The 17,109-nt window shown below is 45.1% G+C and overlaps 1 protein-coding gene across 1 annotated transcript in view; it reads right to left on the minus strand.

Annotated features, from left to right (window-relative positions):
* Positions 1–2,214: 2,214 nt before the first annotated feature.
* Positions 2,215–17,109, minus strand: part of FOXO3 (forkhead box O3) — a gene marked incomplete at both ends in the record, with an annotated part of 70,584 nt that continues 55,689 nt past the window's right edge. Inside the window, one exon of the mRNA XM_079550152.1 lies at positions 2,215–3,612. Within this exon, the coding sequence (XP_079406278.1) occupies positions 2,215–3,612 (1,398 nt within the window). The remainder of the gene's footprint in view (positions 3,613–17,109) is intronic.

Consider the following 17,109-nt stretch of genomic DNA (forward strand, 5'->3'; position numbering starts at 1 on the left):
CTCGCAGGCAAAGAGCCAACACAGTGAGAGCTGGTGAACACGCAAAGGCTTATGTGCAGCCAATGGCTACAGACACCCAACTCATCATGGTGGCATAGTCTGCATAGGCCTTTGCCTTCCCCAGTGAACAGAATGTAGCTGATTTTCTTTTAAAGCGGAAGACGCTGACATAGATGACTGGTCAATAATTCACTGAGGAGAGCCATCTCCTCAACAACTCCATCCCCTAAAATGAGGCTTCTCACCCACACATGTATGGGTTCCTGTACTCTAAGGCACACCCTGGGAAGGACTGGGGTGGCCATGCCCTCCCTGTGTGGCACAGGATAGAGTCAAGAGGCAGTGGGGAACTGCTGCAAGGAGGTGGCTGATACTGCACCTCCCTGCTGCTTCTGGGTCTCCCCACCACCTTCTATCTACACACAGCACATGACTGTACTGAAACAGGAGCTTGCCTTATTGTGTGTCATACAAAGCTGTCAATTACATCTCTTTTTTTAAGCATATTGTACTGCTGGATGCTTCACCTCGGACAAAAATGGGTCTCTAAATTCCAACAGCTCACATGCTTGGAGGAGGAGACAACAAAGGTGACCTGACGCGAGGTTCTGCTTTATGGTTCATGAATCACTGTTCTTTTTTTCCCCTTTTCTTTCTTAAATGATCAAGCACTGGAACTGAAAAAACAGAAGAACTCAGCTGGCACCCCAGCCTTGCCACAATGCACGGACAGTGGAATGCAGCATCCTCTACAGCCCACCTCCCAACCTCACCCCGCAGTGCTCTCCTTTCCAGAGTGATGCGAAAGAATCAGAAGAAATCATTTGCTTGGAACAGAAAGTACTCCAGACACATAGGGAGATATTCAGGAGGCTCACCACTGCTGTTCACATACTGCAAAGCTTCCCCCTGAACATTTAACTGTGAAACAAAGGATGAAAACTCAATTAAAGATTGAAGGGTCACCCACTAGCAAAGTCGAAAGACATGGATTCTTTCTTTCCATCCCTCTCTCAGAAAAGAAGAAAGTTGGAAGTAAGCTGCAAAATGAATGAATGCCTGAATGAACGATACTCTGCACACTGTTCTGAAGTTTGCAGAATACCTTCAATAATTTATAGCCAACCTTTTATCCTACTATATTTTGAAATCTACTCCCTTATACTAATAAATAAACAAAGGAGAAAGGGCACTTTGTATGGAACTTATTCCTTGAGTCAGTGAATGTGTGTCTAAGTAGGCAGAGATGTATGTGTGGGAGCCTGCAGAATCACAAAGGATGGCAGAAGCAAAGTTTACAGGCTCAGATGCGTCCACTTGCAGATAAGTACTGAAAAAAAAACCCAGCAATCTGGAGAAAAATAATGTGAGGTAGGTAACATTTGAAAAGAACCTATGTCAGAACCCAAACCTAGAGATATTCTCTCAGTGAAGTCCAAAAGGAAATGATACCTACTCTGGTCTTGTGGGGGACCAACCATTTTTGCAAAGTTCCAGCACTTAAAACAGGATGCTCCTGCAACCAGGATCCCACTTTTGTTACTTCAAAATATAATTCTTTGATTTGCTACCTTCTTTTTTTTTTTTAGCAAGAATTACATTAAAAAATAAAAACAAAAACAAGCAATTGCACTAGCATTACCATACACAGCAGCAAACTATTTTAGTCCAGCTCTGTGATATACACTTGGCTTAGTGTATGTCACAGTGGTGCAAGCACTGATCTTGCAAACTCTTACTTCTCCCAGCAGTAGTATTTCTCCAGTGACCACAAAGCCCCTTCCTCATCCCTGTGTAACACAGCTTAGCTACGTGTGGCACTGGCTGCAGAGAGGAATCCATTTGTTGCGACTTCAAAGAAGACAAACCGGAGCTCTCTGATTCCTAAAACCCACAAATATTCCACCTTTGTTTTCCTGATTTGTCATTAACATTTCTTATGTCCAAATTAAGAGGGACACAGCATCAGATGCGTGCTGACCGTGCTACAGCTGAACATTTTATAGCTTAGCCTAATTTCCCTCCACACCTCCCAGTTTTTCTTGGTGGTGCCTGCTGCATACCAAAACATAGCAAGCCATTGCATGCCAAATTAGTATTATTAGTGTGCGCTAACAATTAAGTGGTTGGTCCAAACTCCAATAAAACCAAGCATTTTACCACATCTACAGGGCACTGACCTGTTTGCCCATTTTCCCTGTCCTCAAAGATCCTTCAGCCTGGTACCCAACTCTGTGATGAAGCCTGTTTAGCACCAGTGAAGTTCCCCACATTCAGACTGACAACGTTCTGTGCTGAGATGAGGGAATCAAAGTTAAAATCCAGCCCATCTGCATCCATGAGTTCACTGCGGATGATGGACTCCATGTCACACTCCAAGCTCCCATTGAAAATATCCAGGTCTAAGTCACTTGGGAATTTCTCGTGTCCCATGACCGGAAGGTTCATGCTAGAGGAATACAAAGAGGAGCCTGAGAGAGGGTCAGAAAGTGTTTGCATAGACTGATTGACAGGCGACTGCTGATGTTTGGATCCCAAGCTGTTGGAGTCATTCAAGCCTATGTTACTGATGGAATTGGACAAGGCACGGCTGCCACTAAGAGGAGAGCTGTGAGACTGGTGCTGGTGATGGGGCAGGCTCTGATTGACCAGACCGCCCTGACTGGACTGCGCAGCAAACGACATCATGGGGTCATTGCGGAGCATTATGTTCCTGCGGGAGTTCTGGGCGGACACAGCTGTGCTGGCCTGGGACATGAGCGGGTCAGACTGTGTCATCATGACATCGCTGTGACTAAGTGCATCTGAGGCGAGCAGATCCTGCAGCGTCTGGTTGTTGTAATGAGAAATGGAAGAGAAGGTAGCCTGCTTGTTCTCCTGAATAGTCTGCATGGGCGACTGGCGGAGGGAATTCAGGGATGACGGCCCAAACACGGCGTTGTTGAAACTACTCGAGGGGGAGCCCAGCCCTGAACCTTTGGAACCATATGGAAAACTGGAGCTTCTCTGCATTATTCCTCCTGTGGGCGACTGCTGGGAGGAAGGGAGTGTTATATTGTCCAAGAGGTCGTCCATGAGGTTATCTGTCAGTCCATCGTTCAAATTCATTGTCCCAGCCATATCAGTCAACCTAGGCAACTCCACAGTGCATGGTTTGTTTACCGAGGGGGACAAGCTCGAAGGACTACTGTACAGCATGGGAGAAAGTGGAGCGTCATCATCTTGAACATCATCCAGCTCGGTGCTCGCCAAAATCGGCGACAAGCGGCCACTTATTGTACTGGCGTTTGAATTTGTCCGGGAGCGAAAATCTGTCCAGGCATCCAGCTCATCACTGCTGCGGGAAGTCGGGCTCCCCGGCCACTTGGAGAGCTGCGAAGGGCTGTCCTCACTCGCCTCCTGGGCAGTCTGCAGGGCTGCCTTTTTCTTCGCCGCCCGCCCTCTGCTCTTTGTGTACTTGTTGCTGTTGTCCATGGACACGGCGCGTCTCCGGGGCGCCTTACCAACTTTTCCACCATCCGGATTGATCATCCACCAGGAGCTCTTCCCAGTGCCTTCATTCTGTACCCTGATGAATCGGCTGTGGAGTGACAAGTTGTGCCGGATTGAATTCTGCAGGAAAGGAAGAAAACAACATGTCAAGAGCAGCACTCCTTTTTCTACCCCAAATCTCAATCGCAACACCAGCATCACAGGAAAATGACATGAATCAAAGTGCTGGGCCCTCCAGAACATCACCGTGTTTTCTTGGGTAATGGAAATGGGAAGGCTGGAGTGTGAGAGCACCTTACCAGCATGCTGCTAGTCAGCAAGTGCCATGCCTGCACTAGCTGGGCATTCCTGCTACCTACCCTTATACCCCAGAAGCTGCATCCTAAGGAACAGAGCTTGTAAAGGAGCTAGAAGAGGCAGCTGGGAACATCAGAACAAGGGAACAGAATGTCTAGCTCCTCTTTGCCAAGAACCCCCCTTCCCTGGGATATGGATGAAACCAGAGGCTGTTGCTCATGCCCTTAAGTCAGTCAACAGTACCTGACTTGAGGGAGCTGCACTTCTCCCCTTTCAACTCAGGATAAACCTCTACATTATCAGCAATCTTACCATCAGCTCCATGAAACAAAACGTGCAAAGTCATTGCCGAAGTCTGACTCGAGCGGTAGTCATGCTCACTGCAGTCCTGGCAAATGTCTTTTTAATTCTTCATCGGCATGTTTGTTTGTGTATTTATTCTAATTCTTGAGCAAACTGCATGTGCTGCTGCTCCTCTCCCACAGGCACACTGTGCATAAGCTGTGCTTTCTCTCTGATGAGACACACCAGAATTACGCCTGTACCACGGCAGCCAGCCAGCTGTCCCCACACTATGGTATCCTCACAGTTCTTCAAAACGTGACGTGACACAGCACACAGTGATACACTTGTCCCTGTAAGCTGCTGTATGAGGCCACACACAGTCGTACGCCCCACGCTGCACACGGGGAGGTGCATTCGCAGCCTTGCTGAAGTCAGCAACATCCCCAGTCTGAAAGCCACACCAGTGATCATCACCCCAAACCAAGTGGCAGAGAAAACCAGCCCACAGCAGCCCTAATGAAACCACACCAGATTTATACAGAATAACTGAAATGAAAATCCCACTCTGCTCAACCTACTGCTGCTGGGCTTAAAATACAGCTCAATAAAGGACACGCAAGTAGTACTGGCTACTGAAATGCTTCCGGAGGATTGGACTTTTTCTCTCATGTGTAAGGCAAGTATTTTTGGAGTGATGCCATATCCTTTTGACATAAGTGTTACGCTATTCCTGCACATTAAAGATGATCAAGTTTAAAAAGTTGAACGAGGGTTTTTGTTTTGTTTTGTTTTTCCCTTTTTAGTTTTGGCAAATATTAGCTATAGAGGATAAAATTACATTTGTTCTACCAGCATGCTTTAAAAGCATAAAGTCAACAGGATCATAGCACTGCCAATCCATCTGGCATAAGCATCCTTCATTTACAAGCACTGAAGAAATTCCAGGTTTAAATGGACAAAGAATGTGTCAATCAACAAATCATTCGCAAGCATCTCAATGCTTGTAGCGCTGGGATAAATGGATGTTTGACATAAGTGAACTGGAGACACGCTGGATGTATAAAGAAAAACAGCCCAGCTTTTTTTTTAAACAATTCTCGGTATAAGATGCCTTTTTCCCGCTAAGTGTTGTGGTTTTTGTCAGATTGTGAAATGGAAAACACGCCTGAAATTCTTCTCACACGCAGACAGCAGACGCATTTGCGATTATCACTTAATGAAAAGAGAAATCACATTGACTACAGTTCAAAATAGCAACTGCTTTGTTTTAAACAATTTGCACAGAACAGCAGACAAGGCTTCGCAGACATACTCGAGACAAGTTTGGGTTAGCGTTTCAGCTGTAAACTTGTCTACTTCCAAGAGACTATAATGTCATTATAGTATGTTGGACTGAGGTGCAGCATCATAGTTCTTCAGTCTAAGGAGAGGAAGAGCCTTTTATTGTTTAGCTGTTGACATTTTAAACGATATTTTGAGCCTGGTAGAAGTCTGCTTCTAATTTCAAATCATCAGGCACCACTGCTGACTTTCTCAGGTTCTTCCCAAGTGCCTGGAGACTGCTGACTGTTTTATTTTGTTGTTTTTAAATCTTTCCCGATATTCCAGCTTGTGCTGCTTCAATTCAGGCAGATTTTATATCCATCCACTGTGGCAACTGTATGTAAAAATATGGGGATCTCTCCCAGTGGCAGGATTACAACAACCAGAGCTAGAACACCACACCAAACACTGTGATGCACTCAACCTAAAAATGCTGGATATAAGAATAAACAGCACAGTGATAGTTACAAATGAAAATACATATATATGTATCTCAAAAAACAGAGAAGAAACACCTGAGGTGGGACACACAGCCTGCCATATAGCTTCAAACATAAAAACAATCAGCCAAGCGCCATCAGCTAACTTTGCAGCTTTTGGTCTTCTCATGAATTTCTGCTGCACTGTTGTAACATCTGGTCTAAAACCAGACAAAATCCTAAATGGTCAGTTGGTAAAACTGTAAAATTGAACAGCATTTCAGGATGAGGGCTCTTCTATGTGTGCATATGTATGCACGTGTGTAATTTTCTTATTACAATATCTTTTCGCTCACTGTTGGTATTACAAAAATAATAGAAGAGTGTAATAATACTTTTGCACTGAAAATTGGTGGTTATGAAAAATCCAAGCAGTTTGTTTTCCTTTACATTATGCAATATGCCATTTATGCTCCAGCTTCTGTTTTTCTTTACTTTTCTCCTGTAGGAAGACTGTTTTCCTAAGCATAATTATGGGCCAATTTATTTCTGTGTACCTCATCTCCACCCTCTGTTCAAACAGTGCCTTAAAACCCACTTCTTTCATACAGCCTCCCATGCTGACCTCTTCAGCAACAGTATCTCAGTTTTTGGTTTCTCCATGTGTTGGGTGTCCTGCCAAATCAAATTGTGGCTGGATCCTGTTATCCTTCCACATATGAACTTTGTAGAGAAATCACTGAGACTCAGAATTCACGGGAGTGAAAGCTGTTGGGCTGGGCTACAGGGCTGCAATCTGGAAGGAAATAATTGGGCTTTCTACCTGCTTCTGAACCATCAGAGAATGTTCATGACCTGCTTAAAATATAGGATAATCCTGTGGGACAGCTTTTTCTCACAGGGATGTGCATTAGGAACTGCCCTGCGACACACCACAGAGAAACTGGGGAAGCAGAGAAAGTACAGTTTGTGATTTGGACCCCGCTGCTCAAATTAATGGGGATTTGTCTCCAGCTTACTTGGAAGAAAGATTAGGCCACAATGACTGAAACAAAACACATTTGTCCATGCCAAAATACAACAAGAAACTTTAAAAGATCTATAGAGGAACGCCCATGAATCTCTCCTGGAGATCATATGGGACAGATGCTAGCCAGGCCGCAGACACCTTGGAAAGAGCTCAGATACCAATGATGGCTACAACATGAGGACAGTACAAGAGCAGAGCAGAAAAGAAATATGATGAGCTCCTCCCTTTATTAGCGTTACTATTTATATTCGACTTGAAGTAAGCTGCATGCCCTACCAAGACTGTGATTCTTGCAGATAAGATCAAGAGCATACCATACGGTGCCCAGCTGGGTCCCAGCCCCTCTTGAAGGGGTCCTGCAGAAAGGAGTTATTGTTCCTGAAGACAAGGAAGACCCAGAACAGAGGAACACATGACATGGGGCAGATGTGGCACGAGTAGAGGATGCTGTATGAAGGCAATGTGGCTATGCTCAGCTGCCAGCTGCTGAGAGGTTACTGCAAATTCTCATTTAAAAAAAAACATACATCTGTGCAGAGTATTAGATGCCACTAACAGATGTCAGGTGGTGTGCAAGGCTGAAAGGAAGATAGACAGGCAGGAGTGTCCCTGCTGGGGAGGAAGAAAGCTGAACATGAAGGGGGCAGAGCAGGCAGAAAGGGGAAAGAAGACTAAGATGTCTGGAGAAGGGGACAGCAGTGAGGTGGAGAGGAGAACATCCATGCACAGCAGAAGGGGAAGGTGTCAGGGAAAGGCATGACGAGGCTGAGCGATGGTATCAGTAGGATGGGCAGTGGAGAAAGGGATGGCAGTGAAGGGGCAAGAGGGCAGGATGGCAGGGACCTGCCTTGGCCTCCCCCTGCCATGGGCGCTGAGAGATCACGGGGTAAGACTTCTCCCAGACAGCTTTTGGGGTGAGGAAACCAAACCACCAAGCCCTGAGTGGAAGGCATTATGAGAAAGGGTGCTGGCATGCCCACCACCTCTCTTGGTATTTTGGTACACGTGTGAACATATAAGCTCCCTGAGACGACATTCAAACACTTCCAGGGCACCAGATACCCGGTTTGGTGCAAACTTATAAACGAGTCTCTTGGAAAAGCTTAGTCCATGCGTTATTTCAGTACACAACTGTGGCCAGGCCAAAACAGCAAATGTTCAAGCCTTCAAAACAGAGAAAATCCCCCTCGTTCCTCCTGCCCATGTCTGCTTCAGCCTCTTCCAAACTGTGTTTACCTTGTGGAGCCCGGCCATTAACTGAGACACCAGCTGCAAGTGCTTCCACTGCAACACAGAGTCTTTTTTGTCTGGGAGCAACATGTGGTATCAATTTATCATTCTCAACAACGCCACAAGGAATCTACTCACTTTAAAAATAAAAAGAGAGTTGTGTAACTTAACTCTTAAAAGCCCCTGCTTTAAGGAAAAAAAAAAAAAAAAAAAGAAAAAAAAAAGCTGAAGATTAGCAAGATGAGGTGCAGCTGGTGGCTGCTGGGTCCAAGTTACACACTGCTGTTTTCATTTTGGTATTCTGCAGTGAGTGGTTAATTTGTTATTTCAGATACAGGCTCCTAAACTGTAAGATCACTTCTACAAATCAAGAGCAGTGGTTTATTTTAACAATGGGGATACTGCGAAATGATGAGAGAAAAACAAACTCTATCTGTGGACCCGTAACTGCAGCTAACGCTCACTTGGGAGAACTATACTTTATTTTACACTTTATAAACATATTTAACACTCTGACTTCACCATATGAAGTTGTCTGGTGACCACGCAGTAGGGCAAGGCTCAAATCTAATGCCACTGGGGAGAAGCCATGGAAATAACAACTCCAGCTTACGGCAAGCTTTCCAATGGCCCCACTTGCTTCTTTGACTTTGATTTCCAGCCTTCAGCACCATTCTCAAAACTCTGTAGCACAATTCTGTTATGGGGATGAATAACCATCCAGAGGACCTTCACCAAAAATTAGTCATTTTCTTTAAGAAAAGCAAAATGAACCAAACTACATTCTTTGTATTCAGTGGTCACTAAAATATAAGGTTGTGAATAATCAATACATTTTGCCCATCCATCCAGTCCAGCACTTATGCCTTCCCATGAAGTAACTCAACATTTGCTTCAGCTACCGTTTTCACATTTTGCTTGCTTGAAAATCCTCCATTAGGTTCAGTTGCAAGGAAAGAAGAGAACAGATACAGTGACTTCAAAATGATGAATAGTTAAAACTGACTGTTGTATGCATTTATATTGAAACTTTTGGCAAAAGGCATCTGTGAGTCTGGACAAGGAGACTTTCAGCCAGTACTCCTCTATTGGTTCTACATAGTCTTTGCTACATTGCCCTGTAAGGCTCAGCATGCTCTTCTCAAGGCACATAAACACCCCCAACCCAAAGTGGTCTCTGAACTTCTCACCATTGCCATATGTTTTTGCAAACCAGAAAAAAATATGTAACATAATGAAGTAGTGAAGGTGCTCCGTAAATGCAGAAAAATTGAGAATTAAAACATAAGGAAAGTCTGTCCACAGTATCTATCCAGCCATGCTGTACCAATGTACAACTTTTAATTGCCTCGTTTTCCACACACAGCCAAATATGAAACAAACCAAAATGTGTATTTTGGTTTGTTGTATTTTCCCTAAATTATTAAAGTTGTAGTGGAAAATAGCATTAAGCAAATTACACCCAAAAAGTGGCATCACTTCTGACACCCAAACATTGTTGATGCTCCCTATCTGGTATCACCTATGAGTTTTCAGGGCAACCTGCACACATGGCAGATGTTGGGCAGAAGCAGAGTCACACAGGGGACATCCAGCAGCCCTCTGTGACTGGCTCACAGCGGTCACTGCATGGAGAGCATTGAGAGAGAAAGTGGGGATGACACCAACTCAGCCCTGATACTGCACAGCATCAGATGTTGCCAGGGACCTCTGGGCCCATTCAGCCCAACCCCTACTCCAGCAGGGACGCCCACAGCAGGGTGCCCAGGCCCACATCCAGGCAGCTTCTGAAGATTTTCATGAAGGAGTCTTTACAACCTCTGTGGGCACTTCTAGGAAGCTGTGTCACCAAGCATATCCTCCTACTAGAAAAGGGGAAAAAACCTGTTGGTTTAGGACCCCCAAAAAATCAGTTTGATATCTGAAGGGTGGCTTTATGGTATTCCCTTCCTCATTCTCTCTTTGATGGAGTATTTCTGATCTTGATGGCAGTGGAACATCTATAGGAGACTCTTGTTGTAATGAGTCCTCTGTACCCACTCCCACCTCCTAGAAGAGCTGGAAGCAGCGAGGGACATCAGAGCTTGTTGGGAGAGCACTAAGCCCAGTGAAGAGTTATACTCTGAAAGGTATTATACTCAGATAGGCAAGCATGGCATACATCTCCCCCTTATCCAAACTAAGAACTCTACACTGTGCTAAATTATGACACAAGAATTCAATCAGAGGAGGGAAAAGAAACCCTGAGGGTGTATGCCTCATACCTGGGGCTGTTCCCTCGCTTGAGAGCAAGCAGTATGCTCCCAAAGGAGGTGGGAGCCTTCCCTTCCAAACGAAAAGGCATCTCAACACGTGAAGCTGAGGGAACTTAGTCACTGCATTAAATGCTTTTGCTAAAAGAAAAAAAAGGAAGTCTAATTAAAACAACTGCTGCCTCACTCTTTGCAAACTCTAATATTGCAAATCACTATGCTGACGTAAATAAAGCTCAGCTGAAAATATCTTCTGCCTGGAAATTGTCTCAGAGCATCACACTTCCAGTTAGCAGAAAAATCTCCAGTTATTTTATAGTCAGACGTCTATAGACCACAGGAGGACTCTAATAAATAACATTTGTTTTGCTTTGAGCTGATCACACTGGTTGCAGTTTATTTTTTTCCACTGGGCACTGGGAGAAGGGAAACAAGAGAATGAGGAAAATGCTGGAAGCTGCCAAGAAAGAACAAGGTCGGAGGATGAAAAGTGTAACCAACTTCATAAAGAGCAATGGCAATAGCCATGCAGCATGTATTCGTATATTTTAATGTATTTTTATAAATTTGAAGCTGCCTGAGCAACCTCCTCCCCAGCTGTTTTTGCTCTGGGAGTGCTGGGCAGAACATTCCCTTCCTACAGCCCAACCCATGTAAGCTGATATATAAGCATTGGACTCCATATACAAAGCTGATACATAAGCATTTGTCTCTGCACACAACGCGGATGCTTCTCCACATTACAATGGGGTTTAGGGACCCAGAGTCACGCAGCAGCATCAGGAGTTGCTAAAGGCACCTTGTCAAGAGCCCTCTTTTTCATCCTCTTCCACCTGCTTTGTACCACGTCTGCACAAAATTCAGAAGCACAATTAATTTCAATCAAAGGACTGAACTTAATTAAGAGCAGGAATTTACTTTCAGGCATTATCTTGCAAGGTGCTGAATTTGTGAAAATCCCAGGGTGCATCAGTGCAGGCTTGACTGCGACATGAATACAGTCAGTGAAACTGAAAAAACCACTGCCACTGTTTTTTAAGTGACTTTAAGCTCAAGGAGTTGCATACAAAAAAGCCAGGATAAACACATACAGCCAGACCTTCGCAGAGCCAGATCAAAACAGTTAGGATCTCTGTTCATGAGCAGAGTCACCAGCAGATAACATCTTTCCTCTCTCTTTTTCTTTAATGGCAGACCCCAGAATTTCAAACATTCCCACTGTAGTGACTCCGGAAAGAGAACCACTCTGCATTTGTAGAGTACCTCCGATGGGGAATCACAGTGCTTTTCCTTTGTTCCTCCAGGAGCCCCAGGAGATGTGCAACAACACACACGCCATCAACCCAAACTGTCCAAGCAGAAACTCTCACAAAAATAGCTGCTGCTTTTACTGCACACCCAACCCAGCAGTCCTGAAGCTAGTGGCAGAGCTCTCACAAACCTGACTGGTCATTGTGTTAGACCTCAATGGAAACGATTCGATTTCACTGTGAGGCTGGCACCCTGAAGTCTTTGGGTTTGTTTTTCTTGACTAGAAGAAGAAATTTTCCCTCCGCTTTGCATTTCTTAGATACAAAGATCCCACCAAAAGCTTCATATAGTGTTTTGGAAGCCAGAGTGTTGAAGCTTTATTTTTGCTCACTTGCAGCATATGGCCGTTACTATACATTGACTATTTAGAAACATGTACGGGCGTTCTTTCATGCCTTTATAAATACATGTGAGTGATGCTACTGATTATAATAATACACTAAAAATAGCAGCTTCCCATGGAAGATGACAAAAGCTTGTCAATGCTGATTCACCTATTCTAAGTCTGTATTTATACAAATGTAGTGGTGCTAAAAGCCACCTGGCCATGGGCCTGGACACCCTGCTTGGGGTTGGACCCAGAGCTCCCTGCCAACTTCAATCCTTCTGTGAAGCTTTGAGAAGTTTTTGGTGGTTATGTGCTGACTTTTTTAACACTTGCTAGGCCTGGGAAACGCAACTGAATTCCCAGTAAATCCCACTGCACAGTGGCAGAGGAGCAAGGTCGAGGATTGTGCTGCAAAGCCTCTGAGGGCTCCTGCCTTACTCAAGTGCATCACCGCCCTGCACGCGGCTCCACAAAGTGCCAGTTCTGAGGTGGCCCGACTCTGAACTGATGTATCGCTATGTGCATGGGCTGTGTTAATCATAAGTGCTGAGCTGCAGCTATTTTATTGCAAATCTGGTGACAGTTATGGCTAACATGCAACTGACAGAGGAACGTATCTGATACACTGACTGACCGAGTTTGATCAGGCCCGAGTAAGCCCTTCCAAAGCTGGCACAGGCACACAGGACCTTCTCGTAAAAACAAGCCTTCAAACTATCTCCAAAGCAGCCCTGGGCATCTCTGTTATGTGACTAATCTGAAACAGGACCTCTCTCCTGTGCTATTTTAAGCATGCAATTCGTTTATTATTGAACCAGAAGATACTATCAGATTAAAAACAAATAAGTGCATTTTAAAATATGATGCACTCCAACCAGCATGGCAAGGGACTGAGGCTCCTGCTCTACAGCCCCAGGCACTGAGCAAGTTGGGGATGCTCCTGCAGGTGATCACCCAAGGGTCTGACCCTGACCTGTAGGACACACATCCTTGTGAGTCATGGAGATGCCAGGCTCACAGAGCCACAGTCCCCAGATCTGGGGGCAGTTCCCTGCCACAATGCAGGGATGGGTGCAAATTAAGACCCGGGAACAGAGTGGGGGGAAAAAAAAAAGTGTCTGCTCTTCCCAAGCATGGCAGCTATCTTGCTAGAAGTAAATACATGACCTGCGTGCTCCTCAGAGCATAATGGAAGCCATCAAACATTAATATCTTTGGAAAGTAGTAAGTAATCAGTATTCCTTTAGAGGCATTCTGACAACGGTTCTCATTTGATCCCAACTATAAGCTGGAGAACACATTGGTCCCTTCTTACCTTTTCATTTGCTGAGCTGGTGGGTGACAGCCCTGCCTGTGGTAGGGGGTTGGGTGGGCCCTCAGGTCCCTTCCAACCCAATCCATTGTATAATTCTATAATTCTGTATTTGAAAAATCCCGCAGACTTGCCTTCTGCAAATACAAACTAAGCTCATGCCTAACATTAACTGAGTGGACAAAAACATCCACCTTCTCACTAGTTGTAGATCTGCAGAGCAACATGGGTTCCTTTCAGCACTTCCTCTTCAGCCTATTGTATCATCTCACTTCCATAGGGAAGGCATGGCATTAGGACAGCCTCAAAACAGCCCTCCTCCACAAACTCAAGCATCGGTGCAGGGTTCCAGCTTTCACACTGCAGTGCCCTGCCTGCATTCTTCCAGATGATAGCATTTTTATATTTTCCCTATGGAGAAAATCTTTTGACGACTTTAAAATTTAATTCACCTCACCCACCTTGGGCATGCTTTGGGCATGGCAGCATCTTGGGAGTTGTTCAGAGCCTGCCTTTGCTAACTCTCAGCTCTTCTTCCACCCCTCAGATGCATCTTAGCCTCACCTCGCTCCATTTATGAACAGCTTGAACCAAACCGCAGCTCGCTTGGATGACTTGCATGTTACTGGTTTTACTGGATTTCTTTAATTTATTTTCTGTTCACTGCAGGGGCAAAATACACCTCAGGAGCTGACAAAAGGAAAGATGACACCTACTATGCTGCCAATGAATCAGCCCTTTGCTACAGCAAGCAGGACATTCCTGTTTCACACGTAACTGGCAATAGCACCATCCCATCAACCTCAAAACTTCAGAGGCGTGATAGACTTCTTTTTTTTTTTTTTCAAAATACATTTACCTATTCTGAGAAAACCTCCACTGCTGCCATTGCTACAACCCCAGTCATCAGTGCTTAATATTGAGCCTAACAATAGACAGTGTCCACACTTTCCAGCACTTCCCCATGCTTTCTGAGCTCTCCACCCAATACCAGAGCCTTAACAGCAGAAGGATGAGTGCAGCCTTTCATGTTCCCAATTTGAACCTGCACTCATGAGTCATGCCTTCTGAAGTCAATGTCAGGGCCTCTGCACTGTATCATTCAGGAGGCACATGGTACCATTCTTCAGAGGCAGCTGTGGAGCCAGGAAGGCAATGGGTTTTGAGACCTCTTTTGCAAAGTTTGAGGTACCAGGACAAGAATTACCCACCCTGCAGTTTGCAGTCTGGTTGAGCTCCTGTAGTGGAAAGGGCTGGCACAAGAAGAAGGTAACTGCATCGGAAACTTTGCAGGTAGACTGGGAAGTCTTAATTCAGTAAAAACACTATAGAACATAAAGTTCTACAACATAAAATTGTTTGGGGTTATTTGCTAGAGTAAACCAGCCTTGCATCACCTATCCTTCAGGATGAGCATTGAGGTAATCTCTCAGTACCCTAAGACAGTGTCACTTCACAAACTTCCCTCGTGCTGGAAAATATTAAGTACTGACTTGTTGAATCAAATTCCATGCTTCTTGGGGTTGCAGTAGCTGCACACACTCTGAGATGTCCCCTTAATCCTTGCAGATCTCTTACAGCACCAAACAGGAAGGCCAGTGTCTACTTTCCCAAAAAATTGGTCCCAGCCTTGGATGGGTGCACGTGCCACAGCTAGCCTTTAGGGGAAAACAGTGAGTTAGGTTAGTGAGTTTGGTTAGGAGTTGTGTTCCTTGAAAATAAGTTCTTTTGTAACATCTACATGGCCAAGGCATGGGTGGATTTTAAAGGACAATGCTAAGAATGACGGTGCTGTTGTTCATTGGTGTTTGCTCTGTGACACTATTCACACTATTCACAGCTAAAGAATGCCAGGCCTCCAAAGCACGCCAGGTACTATTTTCATAATAAAGGTACCAAAGAAAACTGTACCAGCTGAGCAGATGAGGACAGAAGGAAAAGGAGCATTAGCAAATGGTCATGAGGGATACTTGGAATCACACAACAACCTAAGATGGAAGGTACCCACAAGGACCACTGAGTCCAACTCTTGGCTCCACATAGACTGCCCAAAATTCAAACCCTACCTCTGAGACCGATGTCCAAATGCTTCTTGAACTCTGGCAGCTTTGGGCTGTGCCCACTGCCCTGGGCAGCATGTGCAGGGCCCGACCACCCTCTGGTGAAGAACCTTTTCCTGATATCCAATCTTAACCTCTTTTTGGGAAAGGGAGATAATCTTCTACCAGGCATCTGAGCAAAGTGCATGTGTACATGTAACTACAGCTCTAGTAATACTTACTAACATGAGCTGATATACAAAGAACAGAGTAAGCTAACACAAAATTCTGCCTTTTTCCCCCTTTTCATACACAGACTAGAGCTTAGCAGAGACAGAGTATAGAGAAACATACAAATTGAGCCAGGCTGCTTTTTGGTTAGGACTAACAATGTTTACTCATTGGGGAATTACATCTTTATCAGAGCTGATGGAAACTCATTTTGCTTGTAAGATCTAACCCTGCACCCTGTTGCAAAGAGATTCTCACCTACAAAGCATTTGCAGGTCTGTAAACATATACTCTGTGAGCTGCTTTACTGAACTGAATTGAAACACCCTCAACATGTAGGGTTAGATGTGTGCACATCTTCACTAGACTTTGCCTTACTGGAATGGGAAAACAAGAGGAGACAGACAGACAGACACACAAAGGCTTTCAATCTATTCAATAGGCAAGTTTCAAAGCTTGCAAAAGTTAATGAAAACCTTCCAGTAGTTTTGTATCAGGCTCCATTTTGAGGTGAAAATAGACCACATTAATTATTTTCAGCAGAAATGGGTTCCCAGTACCATCTAACCACAGTTGTAACCCCAGTGGTCCTTCGGAAGTGGAGTGACAGCTGAGTCACTAATGTTAAAACAGGAATGAGAAAAGGAAAATGAGAAAGAAACTAGGCTGCTTCCCCTGAGGAGCTAAATACAGTATTTAATGGCACCTTTTTATAAGGTTAACAAATCAGGTGCTTCAACTATGAATTGCCATCATCACAAGTACAATAGGATGACCCTGCACAACCCATCTCTGTCAAGGCTATTCCCTCCTGTGACACACAGTGATGGGGTGGCAGCCTCTCAGCCTGCTTGAGGACGCTCAGCGACAGCCACAGAAAGCTGCAGCAGGACAAACGGCCACGCTGCCAGCAGCAAGGGCAGGAAGCGGGAGGAACAGATGGGGGACTTGTGTTTCCCTGCACCTGCAGAAGCTTGCCCTCACCACCAGCTGCTGTCCTTGTGGCACTCTGCTGGCACGGGCTGCAGTGGTTGGGTTTCTCCTCTTTAACGAACAGTGAGGAACAGCCCCCCCACATCCCAACACCCTCACATAAGAATGTCAGAAGCAATTAAGGCAGGAGGCCACAAAACCTTTGAGCTGCGTGCAACAGGGCACACTCCCCCCAACGCTGCAGAAGCTCAAGGCACCAAACACTTTTCATTTCTCAGCAGCCTGCTGCTCACAAGCTGTGTTTTAGCAGGGTGGTTTCACACAGGCACACACTAAAAGACAGCAGGGAAGACCACCTTCTTCAGGGTTTTACAGAGGAAATGTCTGTCGAAGGAGAACCTGAAGACAGGGCAATCCTCTTTGCCCAGCCCTGCACCCAGCACTCTCTGTCCTCTTCACCGCTCTAACAGTCACTTGGGCTTCAGATCCCAAAGGGGGAATAGTAGCACTGTAAGTTCTGAGATTCAAGGGGATTGAAAAGAGGGAAAAAGGGGCAACTGTTTGTTACAGCCCCCCAGGAACAGGAATCGGTCTGTGTGCCAGGAGGCTGGAATCCATCATTTGAAT

This window comes from Tetrao urogallus (genome assembly GCF_951394365.1).
Source record: "Tetrao urogallus genome assembly, chromosome: 2".
NCBI lineage: Eukaryota > Metazoa > Chordata > Aves > Galliformes > Phasianidae > Tetrao > Tetrao urogallus.